Source organism: Periophthalmus magnuspinnatus, chromosome 8 (genome assembly GCF_009829125.3).
Source record: "Periophthalmus magnuspinnatus isolate fPerMag1 chromosome 8, fPerMag1.2.pri, whole genome shotgun sequence".
In the NCBI taxonomy this organism is placed as follows: Eukaryota; Metazoa; Chordata; class Actinopteri; order Gobiiformes; family Gobiidae; genus Periophthalmus; species Periophthalmus magnuspinnatus.
Window position 1 is genome coordinate 11,466,752 of NC_047133.1, and position 27,327 is coordinate 11,494,078.

The 27,327-nt window shown below is 38.1% G+C and overlaps 1 protein-coding gene across 1 annotated transcript in view; it reads right to left on the reverse strand.

Annotated features, from left to right (window-relative positions):
- The window catches only part of cacna1aa (calcium channel, voltage-dependent, P/Q type, alpha 1A subunit, a), a 107,190-nt gene that overhangs the window by 24,125 nt on the left and 55,738 nt on the right, over positions 1-27,327 (reverse strand). Inside the window, exons 9-41 of the mRNA XM_055223865.1 lie at positions 27,282-27,326; positions 27,111-27,191; positions 25,709-25,915; positions 24,946-25,058; positions 24,651-24,763; positions 24,385-24,516; positions 24,163-24,235; positions 23,712-23,829; positions 23,503-23,570; positions 22,715-22,821; positions 21,502-21,552; positions 19,452-19,623; positions 18,204-18,604; positions 17,645-17,836; positions 16,148-16,494; positions 15,254-15,386; positions 14,629-14,758; positions 14,412-14,471; positions 14,168-14,274; positions 11,314-11,325; positions 8,806-8,905; positions 7,500-7,660; positions 7,080-7,220; positions 5,964-6,165; positions 5,311-5,475; positions 4,770-4,880; positions 4,177-4,260; positions 3,503-3,505; positions 2,559-2,675; positions 2,176-2,241; positions 1,925-2,022; positions 1,457-1,607; positions 997-1,124 (exon numbers count right to left, since the gene is read on the reverse strand). Coding sequence (XP_055079840.1) covers positions 997-1,124; positions 1,457-1,607; positions 1,925-2,022; positions 2,176-2,241; positions 2,559-2,675; positions 3,503-3,505; positions 4,177-4,260; positions 4,770-4,880; positions 5,311-5,475; positions 5,964-6,165; positions 7,080-7,220; positions 7,500-7,660; positions 8,806-8,905; positions 11,314-11,325; positions 14,168-14,274; positions 14,412-14,471; positions 14,629-14,758; positions 15,254-15,386; positions 16,148-16,494; positions 17,645-17,836; positions 18,204-18,604; positions 19,452-19,623; positions 21,502-21,552; positions 22,715-22,821; positions 23,503-23,570; positions 23,712-23,829; positions 24,163-24,235; positions 24,385-24,516; positions 24,651-24,763; positions 24,946-25,058; positions 25,709-25,915; positions 27,111-27,191; positions 27,282-27,326 — 4,189 coding nt within the window. The remainder of the gene's footprint in view (positions 1-996; positions 1,125-1,456; positions 1,608-1,924; positions 2,023-2,175; positions 2,242-2,558; positions 2,676-3,502; positions 3,506-4,176; positions 4,261-4,769; positions 4,881-5,310; positions 5,476-5,963; positions 6,166-7,079; positions 7,221-7,499; positions 7,661-8,805; positions 8,906-11,313; positions 11,326-14,167; positions 14,275-14,411; positions 14,472-14,628; positions 14,759-15,253; positions 15,387-16,147; positions 16,495-17,644; positions 17,837-18,203; positions 18,605-19,451; positions 19,624-21,501; positions 21,553-22,714; positions 22,822-23,502; positions 23,571-23,711; positions 23,830-24,162; positions 24,236-24,384; positions 24,517-24,650; positions 24,764-24,945; positions 25,059-25,708; positions 25,916-27,110; positions 27,192-27,281; position 27,327) is intronic.

Here is a 27,327-nt window from a genome sequence, read left to right on the forward strand (position 1 = left end):
AAAAAATATATATATGTGTATCTGTTTTCATTTGTTTACATTGCACATTACAGATAAACTGGCCAATTACTCTCAGATACCTGATCTGTGTAGAAGTTGGACACATTACCGAAAGGGCAAGGTGGAGCACATCAGTATATATATTTAGGGAGAGCGGGACAGGTATCTAAAGGAATACATGTTTGTACAGTGGATACATGATAACCACATGACAGGTTATCCTCCAGGCTGTACAGCTGAAGAGGCAAAACCGGCAGGAGTCAGGGCAATACTGCTGTAAAATGCAGTACAGATTATGAACACAAATATATACAGAAATTATTTAACGTGGGAGGATAGAATAACATTTTAGAGAAATTTAGATTAGTACTTTTTACAATTTACAGTCACTTTATGTATGTTTTAATTTATTTTATCAAATTGAAATGAAGCAAATGCTACAAATTTCACATCATAATATTTGGGGAAAAAGTATTAAAATCTTGTCCAAAACATTGCCAATAATTCAATTTCTTGTATATTTGCCATTCAAAATAAACATATTGGTGAATTTCAACTGAAAGCTATGCAGACAAGACATTTTCTGTTTAAAATTAGCATTAGGTTATTATTGACAATTTGGATAATAAAAATGGTTTTGGAAACATATATTTGCTGTTATGTCACACCATTCTTAGACATAGATAGAGGGGCAAGCCTTTTTATCACCACGGCAATTCAAATACAGAAAATAATAAAATAAAAAAGTATTGGTATAGGTTGATTAATATAGGCTATGTAAATATGTTATGTTGGACAGAAATGTGTTGTTACATGCTAAGGCTAGTTCACTATCAAGTATGGTAACAAATATATAACCAATGACATTATGTAATTTAATTACTTGAGTTTGTGCCTTGTTAAATGCATTGGACAGTTTAGTATCAGTACATATTAGTATTGTTTGGTTGAGTTGGAGATCCCATTGGATTGTACAGATATGTTAGCTGGACTCACCAGGCTGCAGGGTCATACTCGGCCCATATCCTCACATACTCATCCAAGTGGTGCGGTCCCAGGATGGACGAGTCTCTGGTTAGGTACTCAAAGTTGTCCATGATGACGGCCACAAACAGGTTCAGCATCTGCATGTGCAAATGGAAAGAGTCACATCCATCCACTGATAATTCATGAAGCTCCTCTATGTTTTTAAAGTCCATTCACCTTCATCAGAAGTCTGTCATTGTTTTTAGCGTGATACTAATCTGGAGAAAGCAAGCTATGTTAAACCTGTTATGAGAACAGTGGTTGCACCATCTGTTGGTATTTTGTGCTCCATAAGAAAATTTCAAGGCAAAACTCTGAGATATTTCCCAGACATATTCATTATTTTGTTATGCTATAGAAAATATGAAAACAGTTTGGCATAATATAGGGCCTTTAAACAAATATTCAATGTACAGTGTCTTATACTCACCAGAAATGAACAGAAGAAGATGAAGGAGACAAAGTAGAGGTATGCCACCTGGCTGCCACACTCGGGTTCTGTGTTCCCAGACAGAGGGTCGCACTCTTTGTTTCCCAGACAAGCTAACATGATCTCATGCCACGCCTCCCCTGTGGCACTCCTGCAACATAAACATGTGCTCACATATTGTCATAAGGAAGGCAGCCAACCACTATTCTATTTAAAAAAATGTTCTGTTTCACATATGAATTATTTGTTAAAAAAAAAATTAAAAAAAAAATATATATATATATATATATATATATATATATATATATATATATATATATATATATATATATATATATATATATATATATATATATATATATATATATATATATATATATATATATATATATATATATATATATATATATATATATATATATATATATATATATATATATATATATATAATCCGGTTCACACAAGTACCTGAAGAGGAGCATGAGGGCCTGGATGAAGGTCCTGAAGTTGTTGTGCTGGTTGATGGCACTCTCTCCATCTTCCTCAATGGCGATATTCCCAAACAGCTGTAATCAAAGTCAGTTTTACAAGAAGTAAGAAGTATACTGCCTAAAAACAGTCACGTTCAAGACTGAATCAGGACTGAACCAGGATAAAACACGATTGAAACATGGATGTGTCCAGGAGGGATATGTATACAGTATGTCATTGTCTATCACCTGCATCCCAATAATGGCGTAGATGAAGAAGAGCATGGCAATCAGGAGGCAGACGTACGGCAGGGCCTGAGGAGAAGAACATCATATTTTAAACAATTTGAACAATAAGAACAATGCACAGGATTCATCTTTGTGAACTCAAAATGATTACTTTCACTCACTCCTAAACTAAATATTAAAGCCATTTAAGATATCTGAGAGAAAAGTCATTCTGCGCCAGCAACCTCTCCAACCAAACTCCATTCCTGGTTGGCCAGCAGATGTGCTATACACAGAGGTAATTCCATAACTGACCAAAAAGTAAAAGGCCAACACTTGCCTAATTAACACAATAGTTATTATCTGTCAATTCCAGTAACTGTTTAGGGCTTGTGTGTGTGTACCTTGAAGGACTGTACAAAGGTCCAGAGCAGGATGCGGATGGTCTCTCCTTGCCTCAGCAGTTTAATCAGACGTGCTGCCCTGAACAGCCTCAGGAAGCTCAGGTTTATGAAGTTATTCTACAGCAGCAACACACAAGGCCAAAAGAGAGGGGAGGGTACAAGACACAGAGAGTGAGAGAGATCATGGAAAAACCAAAATATGTGTGCCACCCCCCGAGAACAAAACCAATGAGTTAAGTCCCAATGAACACAAACATAACCAAAATGAAGTTTGAACAAGCCTCATCCAGGGTCTTAAGAGTCAAACAACACAAGGAGAAGGCAGTCATCCAGTTGGTCGGGTTAATCCAATCATGTTATGTGGTGAGAGGAGAAGAGGAGAGCTGCGGGGGCGTTACAGTGCAGGGGCTTTTCTGAGTGACAACCAAATGCACTAGGTTTTTCAGGCACGCACACCATAGAGGAGTCAGGCCCAGCATGCACATGTGACAGAGAGCATCATGGGAGCAGCAAAACAAGGGCGCGTCCAGATGAAATGGAGCTAATGCTAAGAGGTTGAAGAACTATATGAGTCAATGTAGTTTCTGTTATAACGTAAAATCTTCTTCAACCAACTGACCATAAATGATCATGTCTGCTCATGTATGAGCCAGTGGCAGCACTTCTATGTGGGATCTGTCAAAGTAAAAGCTCTACTAGACACATGCAACATGCACTTTGCTTTAATATTAAATGTCACTGTTTGAATCTTGTAACTTTCAGATATTCTGAACAATATACATACAGCACCAGTGACTTAACCATAGAAAATATGAAATTTGCATTGCAATTTTTGGTATCAAAGTGTGTTTGAGGCCAAGCAGAGCATGCACAGTTCACAGCCATAACAATGGCTGGGATGCAGGACAAATGCAGGAAAATAAGATCTCCAAAAAATTACAAACCATCTACATGTGGATGTTGCAGATTTATGGTTTATAGCAGCAAATTTTTGGATTTTTGGTTCGAAGAACAACCAGAGAGGTTGACCAAGCCGGTTGTCATGGACACAGAGTCATAGTGCATTTTGATTGGAATAGCAGTAGTAGGCCAAGGGGTAAACAAGATCACAGGGGATCATCAATAAGTTTGAGGACGATTTAAAGAAAGCATGTAAAAAGATAAAAACAAGAAGATAGAAATCAACAGTCAATACACACAGTTCAGCAGCGCACAGGAGCCAAAACAAGGCAGGGACCAAGACGCTTCTTGGAGAGTGATCAAAGTGAACGAGTCAGTTTACTCAAAATATTTTCAATAAAAATAAATTCTTGACCCAAACTGAGATAAATAAAAGATTTGTAGAAGTTACAACAGAAATACTAGGAGACAAATCTGACTTTTCCTTAATTCTATAATGGCCTGACTGTGAGTACATATCACAGATCTAAAGATGTCCTGAGTGTTAAGTGTGTGCTCAGTAACAGCTCGGTGTGGTGGGGTCTCCCTCACAGCTGCATGTGGGACACTTATGTAAAACTTATCACATGTTCATGCATGAATAAACTGGGGCTTACAGTCTAGTCTACTACACTTAAATACACTAAAAATAAGTACTTTGAGAACTTGTCTCACTTACCCCAAGCTCTGTAACCAGAATGTCAGTGATGCTGCCCAAAACCGTTACACAGTCAAAAATGTTCCAGGCATCTTTGAAATAATTCTGTTAAGAGCACAGAGGAGAATAGTGTTAGTCATCATTTTATAGTAAGTATAATCTCTTCATTAGGAGCGTGGGTTATATTGGACATAGAGAAGGCTGGTGCTAAAATAAAGCAGCTTGTTCCGCCTGTTTCTATCACACCCTATATATACTATATCTATCCTTGATGAACAAATCCCCTCCCATTATGTGCTACTTAATGCCAGCATGTCATTCACACACCAACTTAAGGTCTATTTTTGTAAATCTTCTTATAAAGTAAACAGCTATTGATAATAAGATTAAAACCAAAATACTGAAGGTTAAATTTAGTTGAATGCTGTTGGCAAAATTTACAACCAATCCTCCAAATTACAACTAATCCTCAAAATAAAATACAATGCATTGTTTTTGTGCTAAGTAGTATAGTTTATTTAAATTATTTCCTCAACACAGAAATAAAAAAAAAAAATAATAATAATAATCAAAATCACACCAAAATTGCAATGTACAACAAATTCTAAACTCACCAGGGCTCCAAAGGCGATGATTTTGAGCACACACTCCATGGAGAAGAGCGATGTAAACACAATGTTGAGGTTGGCTAAGACAGCTTCATATGTATCAGATGCCCCGTCATACTATAACCCAAAACACACAGGTAAGGTCAAATACAGTATAACTAATATTAAAGAAGACATGCTCAGTTGACTTTCTTGGACTTTAAACAATGTTATGAAGTCGATACATCTTCAGACTTGTTCAGATCATACCACTTATTGCCTCTGTTAATAAGCTTAGTTTCTAGCTTGTTACAAACTGCTTTCCTTTTATGTCTTTCTAAAAACAGCACAAAGTTTCTACCTATGACGCAACAACCCTGGGGAAATTGAAACTGAGATTTCTGAGGCTCAGAGACAAAGGGCCTTGTAAACAAGATTGCTGAAACAAGCGTGAAGCTAAATACAACTACAGGTATGTTTTTGATGAGGGAACAACTATATAGCATGGTTAAAACCTCAAAAAAGTCAATTTTGAAAAATATGTGTTCTTTAAGTTGTTGTAGTTTACCTTCATCATGAGGACGATGGTGTTGAGCGCGATCATGGCCATTATGGTGTATTCAAAAGGAGGAGACACCACAAACTCCCACATCTTGTACTGGAAGCTCAGTTTGTTTTGAGGCATGTGTCGCGTCAAAGGCCGGGCGTTTATGGCGAAGTCTATGCAGGCTCGCTGTGAAAAGAATCAGTATTTATCATGAATGTGTAGTGCGGATTATATTGATATTACACTACAACAAAGAATACATAAAATGACTTCCTTTCAGAATATATAACTATATATAAATTGAGTAGTTGTTTTGCTTTCATTTGACATATTAGTGACATATCTAGATTTCTTAGTGAAATGTAAGACTTTTATCTGCCAAAACATCAAATTAATATCTTGTAGAAAGTTAGAAATAATCTAAACAACAGAACCACGGGGCTGTACCTGCTTTTATTTTATATTATTTTTACAGTACAATGTGCCTCGGTCCAGATATGCTGTAAAACCAAGTCTTGAGATCAAATCCAATTAATAGAATCCCTCAATGTTGTGAAATAAGCTTATACAATAACTTATAAACTACTTGAGGGATAAAGACAGAGATTAAGAATGCATTGGGAAACCTCTGATAAACAGTTTAAGAAGTTTAACAGTTTAAGACAAAAACATACCTCATTTTTCTCTAAGCTATACTCCTCCATCATCTTATCCCCTTGTTCTTGGAAAGTGATGATGATCAGAGCCACAAAAATGTTGACAAAGAAGAAGGGGAAGACCACGAAGTACACCACGTAAAAGATGGACATCTCCATCCGGTATCCGGGGCTGGGGCCCTGGTTCTCGTAGGTCGCATCGACTGAATGCTTCAGCACCCTGGACAGAGAGGCAAAAGGTTAAAGAGGACACAAGGAGAGAGTGTGGTGACAATGACCAGAGGTGGGGAGAGAGGTCTAAAATTGTACTATTATAGTAATATTATAGATACTTTTAATATTATTCATCATCAAGTTATTATTTTTTTATTTACTGGATAAAGTACATAAATTCAAGATATCACTGGCCATGGTTACATGCACACTCATCATCCCAATCAAAAAACTCAATGAAAACCATGTTGTATATTTAACTGTGTTGCTATGGTGAGCAACGTCAACGTTATTCACATCGGAGTGATCCAAAAAATTTTCAATAATGAGAAAAATATTTGTATTCTTGAATAATGCAAAATTTGGCACAATGACTCTTCATACCAACCATAAAAGTCAATAAAAAACATTTTCACTAGACTGCACATGGCAATGGGCGGTGACTCTTAGGGTCAGTCTGGTCAAAAAAGTCTGGAGGGGCCAATGTTGTATTTTGCTTCCAATTTGTATTGACTTTGTCTGTTTAGTGACAAGTACAACCGAAAGCAGCAATAACTGCTGAGACAAATGGGGAGTCCTTAGGGAGTGCGGCGCTGGCGGAGGTGTGAACCCGAGGGTCGTTCAGTGCTGCTTGCGGCTTTAATCTTCATTTAAATTTACTAATCAGTTTTCTAATTTCAAAACTGTTATTCTAAAAAATAAAAAAATAAGTTAATACATAAAAAACAATGATAATATACTAATTTACTTAATACCTCACATATTCACAGTAGTAAATCAAGAAGCCTAAAAATTAGTCTTTCACATATATTTTATGTTGAACAGTTACTTAATATAACTGCATACATTTACTTAATATAACTGCAGACATTTAAGTCCTTCCTCCCCACCTCTGTCCTTCATAAACTTGGGTATACTCACTGCGGCCACCCCTCTCCAGTGGAAACAGTGAAGAGGGTGAGTAGGGCCCAAGCCACATTGTCGTAGTGGAAATCGTACTTCTTCCATTCCCGCTTCTGTGCCCTCACTTCGTTATCTCGCTCATAGACCAAATATTCGCCTCTGAAAAACACAGAATATTGTAAATATATGGACTAAATGTGACCTGAATATACAATCTTTTCCCAAGCACTACCTAACTAAAAGGTTAGGAATGGAATAAATACACGGTTAAAATCAAACTTAATGGAGTAATCATACAAGTTTTAGAAGCAACCCTCATTGATTTTTCAGAAAATATAAACCTGGATGAACATAGCTTCATACTTAGTTCATCATACCAATTAGATTTAGTAACAATCGAATAATATAGCATGGTAAGTTGCAATGTTATTTCCAGACCTGCAATCGCGCTCAAACTCCTTGGACTCGTCTGTGCAGTAAAAGAAGCGTCCCTTGAACAGCTGCACTGCCACCACAGCGAAGATGAACATGAAGAGCAGGTAGACGATCAGGATGTTCAGAACGTTCTTCAGAGAGTTCACCACGCAGTCAAACACCGCCTGGGCGACACAAGGCATAAAACAAGCACACCTTTATAACAGGTGTAATATTCCATTCAAGTCATTATTTTAATTACTAGTCCCTATAGTCTAGTTACCAATACTGTGTATTGGTCACTATTGATCGCTGATGATGAATAAACCACTTTAAAAAAAAACATTGCTGTGTAAAGTTGCTAGCATTAGCCACTTAGCTCGAGCTATTAAAAGAGCAATAATTTCCACATCTCAGACAAAAAATAAATAAGTAATAGTCTATTTATGTGAGATCCAACTTGACAAAAACTTGTACGGTTATAATTAGCCAATAAATACCTGTGTGCCAGTCCAACTTGATCATTACTTATGACAGAAATCAAGTTTTATTGGAGTTTAACTGACTTTTTCGCACCCAGATGCCAGAGTCACATGACCCAAAAGTAGTGAGCTGCTTGCCCGAATCTCTCTGAATGAGCGCTCTATATAGTCCACTAAAGAATTCAGGGCTGTGTAGTGAATTAGGGGTTAGGGGCTACGGTGGACATTTGGACACAGCCCATGTCTCCAAGTCATTCTCAAGAGCTCATTCAAGTCTGAGTTTTGTAGGCCCAAATCTATATCAAGCCTGAGTTGAGTCATGAGTTCTTTTAATGCACCAAGTCAGAGAAAGCAGTAGGTCAAGGCTTTGCTGTGCATCAATATCCCCTTTTTATTTATTCAGTATATACCGAGGTGACTTTTGCAGACTTGAGAAGACAATCTGTGTTCAAGTCTGAGTTATGAAGTCGAATCTCATGTCACTGTGCCCCAGAAACCCACATGTCTGAGACGAGTCACAAGTCGAGTCCGAACTCAGACCCCATACTGAGTCTCAAGTCAATTCACAAATCAAATTCAAAGCCAGGTCACATGATGAGTCCCAAGTCAATTCACAAATCAAATTCAAGTCAAATGTTAAGCCCCAAGTCAAGATCCAAGTCAGGTCAGGGGTCCAAGTCCAGACCCAAACTGAGGTCCAAGTCGGGTCCAAAGTCAAGTCAAAGTTGAGCCCCAAGTCCAGTTCCAAGTCCAGTCCCTAGTCAAATCCCATGGGTCCTTCGTCGACATCAGTTCAGGAGTCCCAAAAATGAGCCTATGAATTCAGCACAACCTTTCACTTGACCCACCTTGAGTTTTGGCAGACGCTTGATGGTCTTCAGCGGTCTCAGCACTCTCAGCACCCTCAGAGACTTGATAGTACTGATGTCCTTCCCCTTACTACTCCCCCTGTATAAGTACACAACAAATACTTCAAATCACAAGTATACAAACAGTCTTGAAAAGAGTCAGTATTGCTTGGAAATGATGAGCTTAGTACTACTGATTCCAAAATGGCAGTGAGCGGCCATTCTTTGATGGAATTAGTGGCCGAGTTAGCTCAGAGCGAGTAACTGCGTGTGCGTTAGGAATATAGCAACACATGCGGTATTGCTATTGTTGTCGACTTAGCTTTAGCTCTTTATGTCATGTTAGCCTTTGTCGCTACATGCTAGACTTATACAGGTAAAAGTACATGCTTTGGAAGCAGTTGATATCATTCCTGAATTCTGAATGCTATCTATTTGCTAGTGGCTTCAAACTGCAGTGTACTGTGTTTTTTGCAACGTATTTCAATGCTGTTAGCTAAAGACTTGGGTGCACATGCCCGGTTGAAGGTTAAATTCTGTAGACATGCTGCATTGAAACCTTGCTTTTCATGCTTTTGGTTAGGAAGCAAAGAGCTACACTAGAGAGAGAGAGAGTTTAGTGCTGATCACAATACTATACCTGTGGTGCTGGTGTTAATAAAGTTAATATTAAAGGGACAGTATGTTGCCTGCGCTCTTAATGTTCAAAACAAGTACTACAATCACAACTGAACATGATTTGCCAGTGTCTAAACCTGCAGATAGAGGACATATGCAAGTTTTTCACAAGCCATGCCTCCTGTGAAAACTCAAAACCTCCAGATTTCACTCACTGAGCTGCAGAGGCTGCACTAGCACTGATACATGATTGGCTGCAGGAGATGGAGTTTAGGTTGTGACAATTCAAATCAGAGAGAGTCCTTTTAGGTTTAAACCAACTGGATTTCAGCTTTGAAACTGGCAACCCAAATGAGAAACTTATGTGAGGCTCATTCTGCTTTCTTATGGGATAATTGTCTTGAGAACCAAATCACCAAATAACATAAACGACGGTCACTATGTCTAATATTGTTGTAATTAAGAATAAATCAGCATTAGATTTGTTATCAGTAAAAGCTGCATAATCTTACATACTGTCCCTTTGAATAATATTACCTTCCATTTGCACAGTGCTTTGGAAGATACCCAAAATGCTTTCTACTTCATGCTAATGCTACATGTGGACAAAAATTACTCTTTCTAGTGTCTTTCTATAAAGTTGCAACTCGGATGAACAGCAAAACTCTCTCTTGATACAACTAGCTCATGTCAATAAGCTCAAAAATCGATTAGCATGATTTTTTACTAGTCAAATCGCATTCATTTTTGCCTTTAGAGAAGACAAAGATATTCTCATGAGCATTTTGAGAAGGAAATGCCGAACCTCTTTCTTATTAGTACTTTGACGTGCCAATGACAAGCCCTTTGCCATTGGTTGTATTGTTAGTGATGGATAAATTGTGTAAAAAAAAAAGGGATATACTTTTCTCAGTGTTTTCTCAATCTGCTCTTTTTGAATGATGTTTCAGACATAACACATATTATTTTGAGTTGAAAGGTCATTGAATGTATTCCCAGGGGTATCGCAGATGTGAATTGTACAGCTGTTCTGACAGATGGCACAGGACTGGCGCTGGGATAAGTGTAGAGACTGTATGTGTGTCATTGCATGTAGTACAAAATAAATATATTCATTAATATATTGTAGTTTTATTATATTCAGCGTAATTAAAACTGTATTATTTATTACTAAACTCCCATGTACTCTACTTAGTTCCCTCCTGAGAACTCTGCAATACAATACTAAGCAATACAGTCTTTGTACCCTTTGCAAACAAGTGCAACTCTCCAGTTCGGCACATATATCAAAACCCATTTCAACTTCCTCCCATTAAAGCCATATTGCGGAACATTTCAAGCTATGTGCCCCTACTTTACAAGAGAAACTAAACTGCTGTGAAACAATCAACATATCAGCAATATTAAATGCACTCCTAAACTACACCTTTTATCTAAATAGAATAGACACCAACATTTCTATTAAAAAATAAGTACAATATACAGTAAGTTACGAGTCGGGGCTGTGGAAAGCGAGCCTGCTCACACTATGGACCCATCTTTTTTTCAAGGTGTTTTTCAGGAATAAAAACATACGTATACTAGAAAAAGTTTTCAGAGGTAGTTTACGGTAATTACATATGATAAATAGATGTTTTTATTTTAGTCTATTTATTGAGGGTGAATGTTCCACAGGAGGGCTTTAATTAATACACACCTATAGAGTGTTTTATTTTAACCTAAAACCCATCAGAATCTTGAAGCCTGATGTTTTAGTTGTCAAAGCAGCGGACCATAAAAAAGAGTAGAGACACACAGAGGACAGCGGCTATGGGTGGAGGAAGTATGAATAGTATAATGTTATGAGAGGACATGAGGGCAGCTCCTGGAACACAAGTAAGTCAACTTTACCCGCCACCGCCGCTGTAGGAGGTCCAAGAACGGAGGGATGAGAGGAGAAGAGGTGAGCGACAGAGAGACCGAGGCGAGGAAGACACACAGACAAAAGAGAGAAAGAGAGAGAGAGAAGGGAGGGGGACAGAGATGGAGGAGAGGGAGAGGTATCGAGGGAAGACATTCATATGAGACATACAGAACAAAAATCCTGCTTACTAAACCAAATAAGGCTGAACAATTGAGTGGATTTAAAAGTCAATATTAGCTATTGTTAATGCTAATAGGTTAATGTTAATGTTAGCCATTTCGGAGGTCTAATAATTTCCTATACTGATGAAAAAATCCTGTACTTAATAGATCTATATATTTTTTCACAATGTTTTTCAGTCCTGAGGCAGACAAATACACAAATCCAAATTTTTCCAACTTTTTTTCCCCCCCAACAAATATTTTTTCAACCAATTTGAAAGAAAAATGTTGAAGCCAATTCAATCCTAGCCGATCCTCTCTTATATTTTCACATTTGCCGCACAATTGTTCAGCCTTATGATGCACAAATTGGACTTGGGAAAAAAATGAAAAAATATTTAAAAAATAAAAATTCCTACATAATCTCTCATTTTTCCAGTGAGAGCCAGAGCAGGGGTAGTCTGACACAGGCCGCCCGCCCTAACAGCCGACTAATTGGGTTAAAGGGCCGATAACCATCTCCAACAGCACTGAGCCAAAGAGCAGGGCTGTTCTGGAGGGCTGCTTCATTTGAGCCAATCGAATTAAGTCATTTATCTGCGAGCGTTTGAGCATCTTCTGACCGCTTCGTGTCACTTTATTTGTGTCGCTGTTGTTTTCATTTGAGAGGGAAAAATGGATGAATTATACACAGCCTCACATTCATAGGGGCAACCTTGACAAGTGCCAAAAGAAGTAGTCCTATTGATAAAAAATGTCGATCATTTGCAAATGAAAAAAATAAATAAATAAATAAATAATAAAAAAATAACAGCCATAAATAAACGTGAGGTTTTAATAATTTGAATGAGTGAGTATGTAAGACAAATATTGCCACAATTTTGAATTCCCATTATTTTTGTTGGTATACTGTATTACAATTTTTATTTTATTTTACTAAAAATAATAATAATAAAAAAAAAAAATCTAATCAGACATTTCCAATTGCTAAATCATCTCTGAAGGATGGTTTCACAATAAAACATGTTATTATTTTCAAATGGATTTTTATAGATCCAGGGCTGCCAATGTTAATGGAAGGCACTATATTTGACCACTCTTTCCATTATAGTATTTTTCCAATTGTCTTATAGTTTAATCACCAACCCATTAAAACAAGAAAGAGTGAGACAAGACAAACAAGAAAGGTGTCACACACAAAGAGGATGTAGATTTAAATGGGACAATATAAATAAACAAAACCCTGAAATTTGCACTTTTGTTGAAATATTCACACCCTACAACAGAGAACTAGAACCAGAGATATAAAATGCAAAATAGCGTCTAAGATAACATTGAAGAGTTTCCTTGTAGAACTCCAGGTCCAAATCCACAGCACATTTTTTTTTTAAATTTACTTTATACTTTTTTGTTGACAAACCATAATTCAGACTGACCAAGCATACAGGTACCGTGGAAACTATATAAAAAAAATTAACCATATATGGGCCATTTCAAGATAGAAGTTAATATTTTGTTTTCTTCTAGACATGCCTGCCCTCTTTGCCCAAATATAGACACCAGGGCACTCTTACTTTTATACAAGCTTTACAATAACGGCAATTGAGCAGTTAATTTATAATACAGTTGATTGATAATCAGGTTATCTGGATTTACTAAACATACTCAGTATACTGAAGTCAATATAAGTCATGCATTGATCAGTACCTTAAGCGTTTAAAGAAACCACTCCACCCCCTCCTCCTTATCCAGCTAAGAGCCATGCATATGAAGTTAGAGAGTACCTGCTTTGCCTGGGTCACTGATGAGAACTCTAGAACACCTTGGGCACTAAAGGGTTAAAGGTGCAAAGAGTGGTCCCCACCTCTCACAGGGTCGGTGGAGGAGGAGGGGGGAGGGGCGGGCAGGGGCTGTGCTAGGAAAGTTAGCCTGGAGGTAATAGGGGAGATGCTGGGGCAAGAATGAGAGTGGGAAAAGCTATGTATCTATCCTGTCTAGATAACAGATCAAATACACGTAGATTTTGTCAAAGGTTTTGAAAAAAGTAATCATTATAAAAATGTTTTTACTTTTTTCCTCATTTGCTTCACAGTTTTTATGTCTGGTTTCAAGATATTCTTTCCCTGATTTCAAATAAATTTGCTGCCCAAAAAATGCCTTCCATGGCTAATAATTTAGCTGGAAGTGAAATAAATAAATAAATAAAACCTAAACATGTTTTTAAGAAGTAAAAATCTAGAGCAAAAAATCTAAAAATAAAATTAAAATAAGCACAAAAAAAATCACCAATTTAAAAAACAAAAAACTATGCCACTTCAGCCATCATACTCAAAAGCACATTTATTATTTACAAGAAATGATTAACCCTACATTTCTAGTGGCCATTATGAAACTAAATATAATAACAATGTAATGCAACTTTCTGTATTTTACGTTTTATCATATTTACTACTTCTCAACCTTGATAAGTTCTGTGATAATGGAAGAAGACAGACAACAACATAAATGAAACACAATTCAAAATATAGTTAAGTAATGAGAGATGGGTGAAAAAAAATAAAAATAAAACAATGGCAGTCCATAAAAAATGGAGGACAGGATAGCTGAGGACAGCTGAGGACAGGTGAGGACAGCTGAGGACAGGTGAGGACAGGTCAGGAGAGGTAGCAGGGGGACTTACGTGAAGGCGAAGGCCACCAGAGCACCACTAACCACTATAAAGTCAAGGATGTTCCAAAGGTCTCGGAAGTATGAGCCTGGGTGCATGACCAGCCCCAAGTCCACCATCTAAGGACAGGAAACAAAAGAAATACATTTGAAGAACATTTAAACCATACAGGTGTAATGCATAGTGAAATTAATTATTCTTGAAAAAAAGCATCTTTAACATCTGCAGGACTTCAGTTACATTACCACCTTCTTACCTTGGTCAGCATTTCAAATGTGAAAACCACCGTAAAGGCATAGTCAAAATAGCGAAGCACCTGCACACAAAAGACAGTGGCTTCATCAAAATTTCATCATCAATTTAATCATTTTGACGCCATCAAAATCTGTATTATCAATTCCTTACACTCGTGGAGCATTCAAAAATATGATATCATTATGTATTTATTTATGCTTGTATCATGTCAGTCTCACATTGTTGCGTGGAGAGTCGGGCCACACCGGGTCCTCTGCAGCCAGGGCGATGCTGCTCATGGCGATCACCAGCAAAATACACATCTCAAAGTAGCGCAAGGTGCAGATGTAGTGACACGCCCGACGGAAACTACACACACAATGGGGAACATCATATGGTCAGCAACACAAGACCCTACACATGCCTTACTAGTGATCATTAGTATGTATAGTATGTATTTAGAAAGTCTTCATATGGCCCTTAAATGAATAAAATACAGACAAAATTATTAATATTTAATACACCAGACTTGGAATTCGAGCAATAACAAATATTATACCTTGAACCGGTTTTTATTTTTAAAAATCATGGTATATCCATGCAGAACATATTATTTGGTTCAACTGGCTCCGACATGTCAGGACAATTTGGACTGTTTCAGACTGATTGTGGCCAATTTTGGACTACTTGACCAGTCCAGAGGGATTTGGACTAGATCAGATTGGTTCAAGATAGCTGTTTAATTACAAAAAAATGTCTTTCCAGTTTTAGGTATGTTAAATAAAATAAAAATACATAAAAGCTACAGGTTCTGGATAAGGTAGAACATGCACATATCAATCACATATAAAGTGTGTGACTTACGGGTTGGTGGTGGTCAGAATAAACATGGAGGTGAAAGGCACCATGGGTCTGGGTCCTCCTTCTCCTCCTCCATCATCATCATCATCGTCGTCCTTTTTGGCTGGCAGAGGCTCAGTGTTGGCATTTTTATTGACTGAAAAACAATAAGTATTTATAAGACATATTCAAAAGTTTAACAGCAACAGCACATGGAAATAAATGTAAATTCAGTCAGGCGGACTGCATTAAATTCTTGTTCCTCCTGTTACTGTCAGTCAACCACAAGTTGCTACCTTTCTCAACTGCGTTACCTCTACAGCTATTCATATAAATGCACTCTCTCTAAGCATACGTGACAAAATGGATTCTCATGAGTCAATAAACACTATGACTAAGCTTCTAACACTACTGTTTTCAAAGTACACTATGTCTCAAAAGTGTATTTTCTTGGGCTCCCAATGATTAATTTGAGTTTAGTTAGTGTTGTAAACAGAAGGTAGATTATACCGTATTCCATCATTTCTGTTCAAAGAAGGATTTTCTTTTTTAACAAATATTCCATCCTTCAAAACTCTTTCAAACCATTCCTTCTTTCGGCTTAAAATCTGCACCTCACTGTCTTCAGATTAATAGTATGTGGTGTTAAGAAGAAGGTGGAGAGCCGACTGTAAACCTGAATTTGACTGCCTTTTGTGTTGACCCAGTCTTTTGTGTTGTTGTTTAGCTTCACAGTTCAGTAATTTCAGATTGAAAATGACTTCCGGCTGGGTGTCGAAATGTGTCAACTTCAAAATGTATACTTCTACTTCAGAGGTAGTCATCTGGACAATGGTCCATCACAGACCACAGACAGCTCTAACTGCAGATGTCTAAACACCAATATTTATCTATTCAATAAACCAAAATACTCTTTACCTTGAAGTATGGCATTCTTGGATGGGAAAATGGGCATGTCTATCGCGGTGTAGTCAGGGTGGTACAGCCTGAGGATACTGTTGGCGCGGTGATGCCCGATGTTGCCGTAGCTATCGATGGCCACCAGACTCCCCCGGGTCCCGCTGCTGGTGAGATGCAGGGCGGAGCCGTAGCTGGGGGCCCTCTCCAGGTTGGCGACCAGGTTGGCATGGGGGTCACTGGGGGGGCTGGAGCCGGAGATCAGCTTGGTGTTCATGAGGTTGTCCAGATCCTCACTATAGGTGCTGTCCTGCCGGGAGATCTTCTGGATGGGACGCGTGGTGGAGAGGTTGGGAAGGCTGCAGTCCCTGGGGAGGAAGACAAAATGAAGTTAAAATATAGAAGAGTTAGCTGTTATAAAATTACATAGCAGTGGTTCTTAAACTTTAAAAGTGATTTATGAAACTTCAGCTGGAGAGGGAAAAGCTTGTCTCCATGGAGATGTTTTTGAGCAATAAAAACACCTCGTCACTGAGGAAATGCAAGGGAGATAAGTTTAATACCATACTATGAAACATTCCAGGCAAAGCAAAGTAATAACATCATGGAGACTTTTGGTGGACCCTCCAAATTTTTACTAAATTTCTATTCTCTCCATGGAGACAAGCAGGTGATTCCACCAGGCCAAGTTATCACCAGGAGGGGCAACCGTAAAAATGCCTTTACAATGTATATTTTAGCAATAAAAACACTTACAATACATTCCAAGCAGAGCAATAACATCTCCATAAGACAAGAGGCAAGCAGGTGGTGCAACCCCAACCAGTAAACTTGCACAGTTCACCATTCAAAAGATACAAGAACTGTTTTAAGGCCACCATACATGGCATAAACTTAATGCTTGATTTGAGATGACATCGCAACTTAAGACTAGCAAGAAAAATGCCATTAAAAGTACAGTATGTAGGTTTTCGAGGGGATGTTCATCACCCAGTTGCTTTTTATGGAGACAGCAGTTGATATCAGCAGACCAAGTTACAGGTCAGATCCGTGAAAAGGCGAAGGATTCGATGGTAAAAATGCATGTTTTTGTGCAATAAAAATAGCTGTTACTGAATGAACCCCAAAGTATAACCTAGAAAAGTTCCAAAACGCACCATTAAGTTACACTCTTTGATCGCAGCAACTCTTTTTCCCCATAAAATTGACTTAACATACTGAAGACAAAAAGTTTACAAATTTCATATGTGATTTGTCCCATGTCAGTAGCAATTGCACTTATCACCTGCAGTGTCCTTTTTGAATTGCTGAATAGCTTAAATTTCTCTACTTCTCTAAATCAGTCTACTAGATTTCAGTTGAATATGCTGGTGATTAAATAGCAGCAACTCCCTCTCATTTTAAATACAGTTTGAGTGATATGTTGAGTAGTTGATGAACAGATTTTCAAAACTGTACATAGCCACTCAAAAAACATTGCCTCTCGTTGCATAAAACTGAACAGCTGAATGGACGTACTTCCTCCTGTGTTGGCAGACCCTCTTCCCCTCTCCGTCCTGGTTGCCGTGGCGACTCCTGCGTGGCTTTCTCTCTCCTTCCTCCTGCTCTCCCTCTCCGTTTCCTCCTTCCACTCTCCTCCGGTGCCTCCCAGATTTACCCGCACCGCCATTACCGTTACCGTCTTCGTCCTCTACGTTTTTACGATGGGACCTGGACCAGAAGTGAATTTTTATTTATTATTTGGATTAAAAAGCCTTTTAGTTTCAGTCAATAAAATGTAAGACACATTTTGCCTACCAAATCTATTACACCATGTACTCATGTACTTTCTACCTCCTATATGTGCAATGACCCACTTAGTCCATAGATGTTGATATACATATGTGGGCAATACTTTGGGAAAAAATAGTTGACAAATTTATACATATAGTTAAGGTAATTTCTAATGGTCAATGATGAACTTGGGTCTTTTTAATGGAGAGGTCTATAGCCAATCGTTATTTCACATACTAAACAACTACAACTCTCTTTTATAAGACTATATGCAAATGTTTTCTCCAACAAAATTGCCACCCACCTAGATTTCCTGTGCTCTGACTGCCCCCCTCTGCTGCTGCCACTGCGGGTGTGGTGGTGCCTTCTGGAGGGCCGTTCCTCAGACCCTGGTACCACCGTAGAATCCAGACGAGAATGTGAACCGTGATGGTGGAGATCTGCTTTTCGACTGCGCCGGCTCTCTGTAGACTCTCCCCGTTCCAGTGGGGGTCTAGCTGGGTTAGAGCCCCCTCCGACGCCCCCCTCTCCTGGCTGTTCCTGGAGCCTCTGGAGCTCGCTGGCTGGGGGAGGCTGGCTGTGGCAGTCGGCATTGTAAGGGGTGGTTTTGTTGGTGTTGTTGTTGCGGTTCTCCCTCGGGTCCACCACTAGGGGGCGGTCCAGGTGGGTTTTCATGTCCGGTCGTACGTGTTTGGCGAAGTTGACCTGCGGGAAAGTGCAGTGGTATAAATGTGAAGATGGTAACAATTTAAAAAATAAAGAATAGTTGTTTAGTTACTCTATGATAGTGGTTCCAAATACTGGGTTACGATTGCAAGTATTGAGGAAAAGTTGAGAGTGCTATCAAAACGAAGAAAAAAAAGGATATTTGCAGGTAGTTTGCAATATGATTTAAAATTAATATAAGAATCAATAATATAGGCTCATTATCTGCAGAAGTCATTAAATTACCTGAATAATTGCAGCCTTCATGATTAGCTAAAAGCATACTCCATACTTTGGAACATTCTCCATGGAGAGAGCTATGTTTTAGTGCATACTATGGAAGATTATAGCCAAAGGAACAACATTTCCATGGAGACAAGCAGGAGGAAAAGTACGAGTTAAGTTTGTGGAGATGTAAGCCCACTCACAGTAAGGATGCATGGTTTTCTATGTTTTTTCGCTCCAGTAAAACATTCAAAAATGATTCTAAATGCTTTATTTTATTTATTGATTTTTATTTTTTTATTTTTTTGTTTAACAGAAATGTTATACTGTCGGGCTTTAAGTTGCAACCATTAAAGTTGTCATGGAATTTCTTTTTTTTTTTTTTTTTAATTAACATTTTTGACATTTTGAAATAGGCATAGCATTTAATTTCTAACTTCCTGTGGCAGCCTTATTTATCCAGGCTTGGGAACTACAGCCATCATATGCCAATAGCAATGCATAACTAGTATTGGAAACCACAACATTCCACATATAACTAGGCCTATAAGATATTTCAGCATTGCCATATCTTGTGTACACTGGTAGCACAAGCCTAGGGCCGTTGGATTTTGGTCTTTACATTGTTGTGCTCCTCCCTCCCTGCTCTTGCCTTCCAGCGGTCCTCGTGGTCAATGTCGTTGTACAGGGCCTCACGGCTCGACGCCAGAGTCTGCTTCCTCAGCTCCTTGGTGCGCTGCTCCCACACGGACTTATTGCCCCCTTTGCCGAGGTGGTTCTTTTGTTGCTCTTTGCTGCAGAGAGAGGTAAGATCGAAAGGAAAATAATTATTAAAGGTAATGAAGAGATTTTTATGTGTAAACCTTACTGAAATAATATGTATGGGATTTTTTGAGATGCCATGTTTGGAGTTTGAATTTTCTATAAAATGTGATGTTCAAAGTTAAAGATAATATGCGGCAGTCTTTGTGTAGTAGAGTGGGGAATGAATGCATAAAGTGTTTTAGTAACACTAAAAGCTACCATTACGGCATCTATTATTAATTAATATAATCTGCCAAAATATTATCACAAACGCAGCCTGATTTATCTTATCATCATTAAACTCATTCATAAATAGGCTGTGCATTGGATCACATCTTATAGCAAATTTATACAGAGAAAACCATGACATCTGTAAAGGGTCACATATGTATCTTTATACCTCTACATGATAAACGAACAGTGGAAACATAGGTACAGAAAACAGCTGGGACACAGACACACGTCGGAGGCACACACATTTCTGGCTGTACCTACTCAACCAGCAAGTGCTGGTTGGTTACATGGCTTGCCAAAGTTTAACTCGAGCCAAGTTAAGCTTTCGAAAACCATACAGGATGGTAGAATGGAGAGAAGCCAGAGGCAAATCATATTCTAGACTCATATGCACCTCTCAGGTATAACAATAGGATCCACTGTCTACGTTTGCCCCAAATAAAACACACTAGGATGCTTAAATGAAACGAAAATCACAAATGTAACTACAGTTCTATGAATCCCGGATGACTGCTTGAGTGATGAGTGCTTAAAGCACTGAATGACTCTTTGCACATGAGCAAAGGGAGTCATCTGGTGCTTTCAGAACCGTCTTCTGGGGGTCAGCAGGATGAAATAGGACCCCATCTACTTACTATGCTAAGTATATTGTACTAACTACTCTGTCGTACTCTACTAAATGTTAGTAATATCCACTTCAGACAAAACAAAATGTAATGTTTTTGTTTAAGTCAAAATGGCACCCATAAAATGTCATGTGACTGAAGTCTGAATAAGCAGCTAAGATAATGGCCTGACAGGTATGAAATGTTATGAACCAATCAGAGTCCAAGCTTTCTAACCAGGTATTATCTGTCCAGATGTGTTACTGGCTACATCTCCAAAGTTCTGACCAATATATCAGTCATACAATATGATATGATATATGCTGCTATAATGATGCTACAATGAACCTATGTTATTCCTGATCGGTGTGGGCCAAAACTGCAGAGGAAAAACATGGAATAGAATAGAAAAACATAACATAGATGAAGTATTCAGGGTAGATTATAGGAACACTGTAACTTTTTGGTCGGGAGTCCGGTACCTGCTTGCGTCCATGTAGATATTATTGCTTTGCCTGAAATGTTCCACAGAATGACATTAAACTTTTCACGTATCATGTATCAGTGTTCATATTGCTAAAAAAACGTCACCTGCCTCTTGTCCCCATGGAAACAGATTAGTTTAAGGCTATACTATGGAACATTTTATGCAACGCAATAACATCCTCGTGGACATAAGCAAGTGCCGTGCCTCCCACCAGAAAAGTTACACTGTGTACCTTTAAGTATTTTATCATTTTGTACCCCCTTTCCCGCCAATTCAATCCAATCATCTTGTTTGTCTAATCTGTGTACACTCATTAGATCCATCACGGTAAAAGCAACAGCCATACTGCCAGATGCAGCAACAGAAAATAGAGTTTAGTTTACATAAAAAAAGCCAACACAAATCATAACAAAAGCTAAAGAAAGCCAGGAAAATAATACTAAAAAGGTCAGAACATATGTACAAGAAAAAAAAGTATCTTAACCAGAAGGAAAGTAGGTCAACAAAGGGAGTAAGAAATGAAGAAACAACTGAATAAATACCAGTGGAGAAAGGGGTCTGTGGCGTTGTGACATTCACTGTGTACTTTGTTGCTGAGGAGGGAAACAGCTAGTGAGTGAGGCACTACAACACACAGGATTGCATTCCAAAAAAGGCTCCGGGGTCCAGCCCAAACGCTTACATGGTAATAGTCAAATATATTGGAATGTAACCCTTGACACAAACAGACATGGCTGAACATAGTACATATTAGACTCTGACAAACAAACTAATTACAAATTTTGTGAAAATAAATTACAGTGATTTTGACAATTGGTAGTTTTCAGACCCCCTTAAATGTGCTGTACTTGTTATATTTTTAATTAAAATCCTCAAACTAACCAGCTTTTGCTTTGTCGACTGCTGCAAACCCTTCTCTGAATATGTTTCATGATGAATTCCCATGAAATGGTTTTCACTTCACAGCTGTGCTTTGTCTGGGCTAAGAAATGCCAAAAGTTCAAACCAGGGTTCAAAGCAAAGCATGGCTACAGTCAAAATCTAAAATCTAAAACAAGTTTTGAATTATGTTGAGTTTATTTTTTGTTTACTACATTCCATGCATCCATTCACATGGAATGTAGTAAACATTACATGTGAATGGACACATTCACTGTCCATGCACATGGAATGGTATAGTTCCATGTGTAGTGTAGTTCGGATGCCTTCAGTTAGAACCTACAATGCAAATAATCATGGAAACAAAGAGACATAAATGTGAGCTGTTTTTCAATAAAGTATATTCAAGTATATGCTAGTATATTAGTGAGTGTAACACAATTAAAATTGAGAAATTAGAGGGGATCTCAAAACTCTGAATCTTTTGTAGCATTTTTATTAAAATATATCTTTCTGCAAAGATAATTAAATTAAATAATGTCCAGCCTAATAACTTTCTGTCAAAAATGAATCACGCAAAGTAACACTAAAATTACATACATATGAATAGATAATGATAAACATCATAAATGCATTTGCTGAAACAAGACACAGATGATTACAGCAACACTGCACAATTGTGAGTGACAAGGCAGAAAAGGTTGTTAGAAGGTATGTGAGATTTCATTAAAAATATTTCAAAAATGTTACTCAAAATCAAAACTCGAACTAATCATAAAGAAAAAGTAATGACGTAACAGATGCAATAAATAAATAAACACATTTCTAAAAATAAAAATAAAAAAATAAAAAAAATAAAATTAATGTCAAACTTACGCTGCGATGGAGAGGTTGGCAGCAGACAGTGGACTAACTTCAGCCACTTCTTTAGCCTTCTGCAGAGCCATCTTCTGAGTGGCTGCTTCCTCCTCCTCTTGCTCATCCTGCAAGACAGGGACAAGACAAAGTAAATATTAGGTTTACAAAAATGAGTCCCAGTTTTGACCATTTAAACATTTATAAAGTTAAAGATGTACAATACAGCTTTACGAGAGATGTGCGTGCTTCCTGGATCTTCATGGTGATGTTATTTGCTGTTTGAATTGTGATTTATGATATTTAAGGGACAGTACCCAATTTGTTCATATAATATGCCCCAGAATAGATCAAAATGAGACTGTTGTGTAGTGGCTGCAGCTAATTAGAAAGCGTTTTGTTCATCCGTGAACCACAGAGTAATGCTTTAATGCTCTTGACATGCTAACTGTTATTAGCAGTGGTGTGATGGCAAAACACTGCTGACCTCCAAAAGTAGTGAAAAGTGTTCTGAAAATTATGGAACACTCATATTGTCTACCGTTTAAAAATAACTAGTGACAATAAAAGCAGGTACAAGTAGGACCTTTAACCTTATCAAAACAAGCATTCCAACTGTTAGGACGCAGGCCTCTCCAGAGATCTGATCTGTAACTTGGCCTGGTAGTGCCATCTGCTTGTCTCCATTGAGATAGACCAGATTAATGCCATGCTGTGTAAAATTCTATTCCACAAACTGGTAGCAAACCCTTCACCAGAAATCTTCCATATTGCACCTTTAAATCGTGTGTAGAAAAGCAGCAGTTTACCTTTGTCAGCTCCTGAGCATTGGCCAAATTGTCCACAGCGATAGCCAAGAATACATTCAGCAGGGTGTCTGAGCACACTCATAGGAAAACAAGCGCACATGGATACAGTAAGTTTTCTATATGTATAGCAAGGCAATTATTATGAGTATAATGTACTGCAAGTATTGTTTTCTGTGGTATACTTTTGTGATTTTGAGTACAAAGGATACAGTTGCCAAAAAGTGTGAGGACAATAAAGAAGACAGAGAAGGCCATGCCCTTGTTGACTCCTCCCTGAGACTGGATGCCGTCATACATCACCATGTTCCAGTCCTCACCGGTCAGGATCTAATGTACACACACAGTTATAAACATTATCTGGGTCAAATGTTTTTACAATCTGAGGGCTTAGAATCAAAGTGGTTTAAGAAAAATACAGATAATTACAGAACAGAAAATATTTGCAAACTGAGTTTTTAAATTTGTAAATTATATCACGTTTTACCTATAGAAGCTATTTTCAAAAATATTCAGCTATCACAGACCAGAGAAGAGGATAAAATGGAAATATCTGACAAACATAACTAAAGTATTTTAAATTAATATTTTGAGTTAGTCAACGGTCTGCGCAAATTATGGCAACACACTGGTTCTATTTTGATTCTCAGTCCCTCTGCTCACCTGGAACACGGTCATTATTGCTGCGGGGAAGGTATCAAAGTTTGTCGGAGGAGTGCCGTTTTCAAAATTAAATCTACAAAGAGAGAAGGGAGATCATGACAGCAGGTCCTGAAAGCATCATTTCTCATCAAGAATTGTACAGAATGTGTAGAAAGTGAAGTCATTTTGAAGTGATTTGTATTTGTCATTTTATCTTTTAGTCTAAACAGAGTTAGCACTGACTGTCCTCCGAAGAGCTGCATTCCCAGCAGGGCAAAGACCACAATGAAGAGGAAGAGCAGGAAGAGCAAGCTGATGATGGACTTCATGGAGTTCAGAAGAGACACCACCAGGTTTCTTAGAGACGCCCAGTACCTGAAACACAAGCAGAGGTGGAATACTACAAATGTGAACTCAAACAAGTTCATAGTTATATTACACTGCCCAGCACTCTCTTGTTCAATGGGTACATAAAAAGGATAAAAAACTATACTGAAAGTCAAACTCACTTGGTGACTTTGAAGATCCTCAATAACCTGAGAGCTCGGAGCACACTGATGCCGAAGGACGTGCCCGGCTGGATCATGGACCACAGCACCTCGAAAATACTGCCAGAGATCACCTGGTGGGAGGGACAAGGGAGGTTAGACACATTATAGTCATATTGTAATGTGAGAATTGTGAGAAACATCAAGAATGTAAAAAATAGTCTTCTGTTCATGTTGTTAATAAGCAGTTTTCTCATCGATAACTTAAAGTTTGACTTTATGATGTTAGAGTGTGGCTTGTGTGCTGTGGACTCACGATGCAGTCGAAGCAGTTGAATGAGGAGTTGAGGTAGGCCTGCCTCCCCAGACCATACATCTTTATCATCATCTCAGTCAAGAAGATCCCCAGGAAGATGAATTCAGCATAATCTAAGTGTAGGAATAAACGCAAAAAGAGGTTACAGACAAGGTACACTGTATAAACACACATACAAATACAAAGGCTGTATTTGCTATCAGTTGCAATTTGCACAACCATTATTTAATACATTTTTATTCTGAAAACATTTTAATCTCTATTCTCATATTTAAATGAATTTTAATATGTAGATTAAAAAAAATAAAAAATAAATCTGAATTACTGAGTACTTCTTCCACCACTATGACACTGTGACACACTATGTGGTATAAGACTGGTACTCTGTATTGAGACCAAGTTTGAGTATCTGATTGAATTGTTAAAAGTGGTATCAGAACAACCCTAGAAGAAACCCGCATAGACAAAGTGAGTACATGCAAACTCCACATCTACGAATACAACTTGGAACTTCCTGTGAGGCTAACTACTTTCCCACTCTGTTATATTGTAAGCATCTCTGACCTAAAAAACACTATACCACTTTGTCACATATACTTAAACTTACCCACTCAACTCCATAAGCATTTCTAATCCTAATCTGTGCATTCTGTTATACCCTTAAGGATGCTTTAGTCCATCTCCCACAGTATCCTTAAAGATGCTCGAGTCCATCTCCCACAGTATCCTTAAGGATGCTTTAGTCCGTCTCCCACACACTCACAGAGGAAGTCGGACAGGGGCTCCGGTTGGTCGTAGTGCACCACAGCTACACACAGCGTGTTGAGTCCCACCAGGCACAGCACGGTCCAGTAGAAGGCCTGGGTCTTCACCACACGGCGGATCAGGAAACGCAGACGCCTCTCTCGCCTTTTGAAGTTGGAGCCTTCCAGTTTGGAGCTTTTCAGGCTGGCACGGGCGAATGGGGAGCCTGTGAGATAAACATGAGCAGAGGTTGTTATTATTTATGTCAGAATATAATTGTGAGAAGTCTGAGAGAAACTAAAATAGTTAAATATAAATTCAACTAAACATAAATCGTTGCATTGTTGTAACACGTTAAAAACACTGTACCTGATCTTACAACGTGAAAAAGTTCATTTAAAGAAGACCTTGTGTCTGATATATAGTTCATGATGTATGACACCTGTGGATCATTATGCTATAATTTGGACAATTTTTCAATCTCAATCTTCAACTAAAATCACTTAATAAAAGAAACACAAAAACTGTGGTGGCCAGTGGGAGATGACGTCACCCTAAACATCATCACAACAAAGAGCTATAGAGTTGTTGGCACCACCTATGGATAGCTGCACATAAAGCAGCAATCCATCAGTGAGCTGTGGCTTTTTTTTTTCATTTGTACCAAAATAACTACGCAACGCCTTCAAATCCCATGTGTATCACCGATTAAGAAATTAAAATTGGAGACCGAAGTAAGTGGAGAGGAGTGTGTATATGCCGACTGCAGTAAAAACAGGGATTGAGCAGCAAAATGGCATATTGAAAATAAGTGATTAAATACAACTTTGGCTGAGTAAATGGTGGGAAAGGTGGAAATGGGGAAACAACTGTAACAAAAAAAAACATATCTAACTCCATAGAGATAACACTGCCAGGGCAAGTATTCTTTACCAATAAAAAACTCATGAAATTAAACAAATGCAACATACCCAGGTACCCATCCCTAATTCCTTTCACGTATTTCAATAGTTAAAGACTGTTATCATCATGTTGCCAATAGTTACACACGCCCACAAAACCAACAACACTTAATCCAAACATTTAAATGGAAACAGAAAAAAGAGGTAGGGCAAAAAGAATTCTTCCAGTTACATATAACATATGTTGTTCTGATGCTGCTGTTGTATATATTTTCTCCCTTTAAGTATTTCATTTGATTTTTTAAGCATATCTTTTTAACTTTGTGCATGCCCTTATTTGTATTTGTATTTATTCAGTGTGTTTATGTTGCACTTTTTCACCGAAGCAAGTTTGTGAACTGTGTTCACAGACTATGGCAATAAAAGTCTTCTGATTCTGATTCTGATATTTCAAGTGATAAGATGTGACAATGTTAAGATAATTACAAACCCAGGATAAAGAGTTGGGTTGCGTCTTACCCACGAGATCCCCCTCCCCTTCTTCCGGGTTCAGCAGCTCCGCTTTGCTCTTGTGGTTCTTGGTGGCTCTCCTGCGGGACCCTGAAAAAAAGAGATGCTCAAAATATTAATTACTTAAAAACATATAATCATACAGTGCAGCTGTGTTTTAAAGAATTTGTGCAGTTTTACCATCGTAATCAGCATCGTTCTCGTCATCAGCCAAAAGAACCTCCTC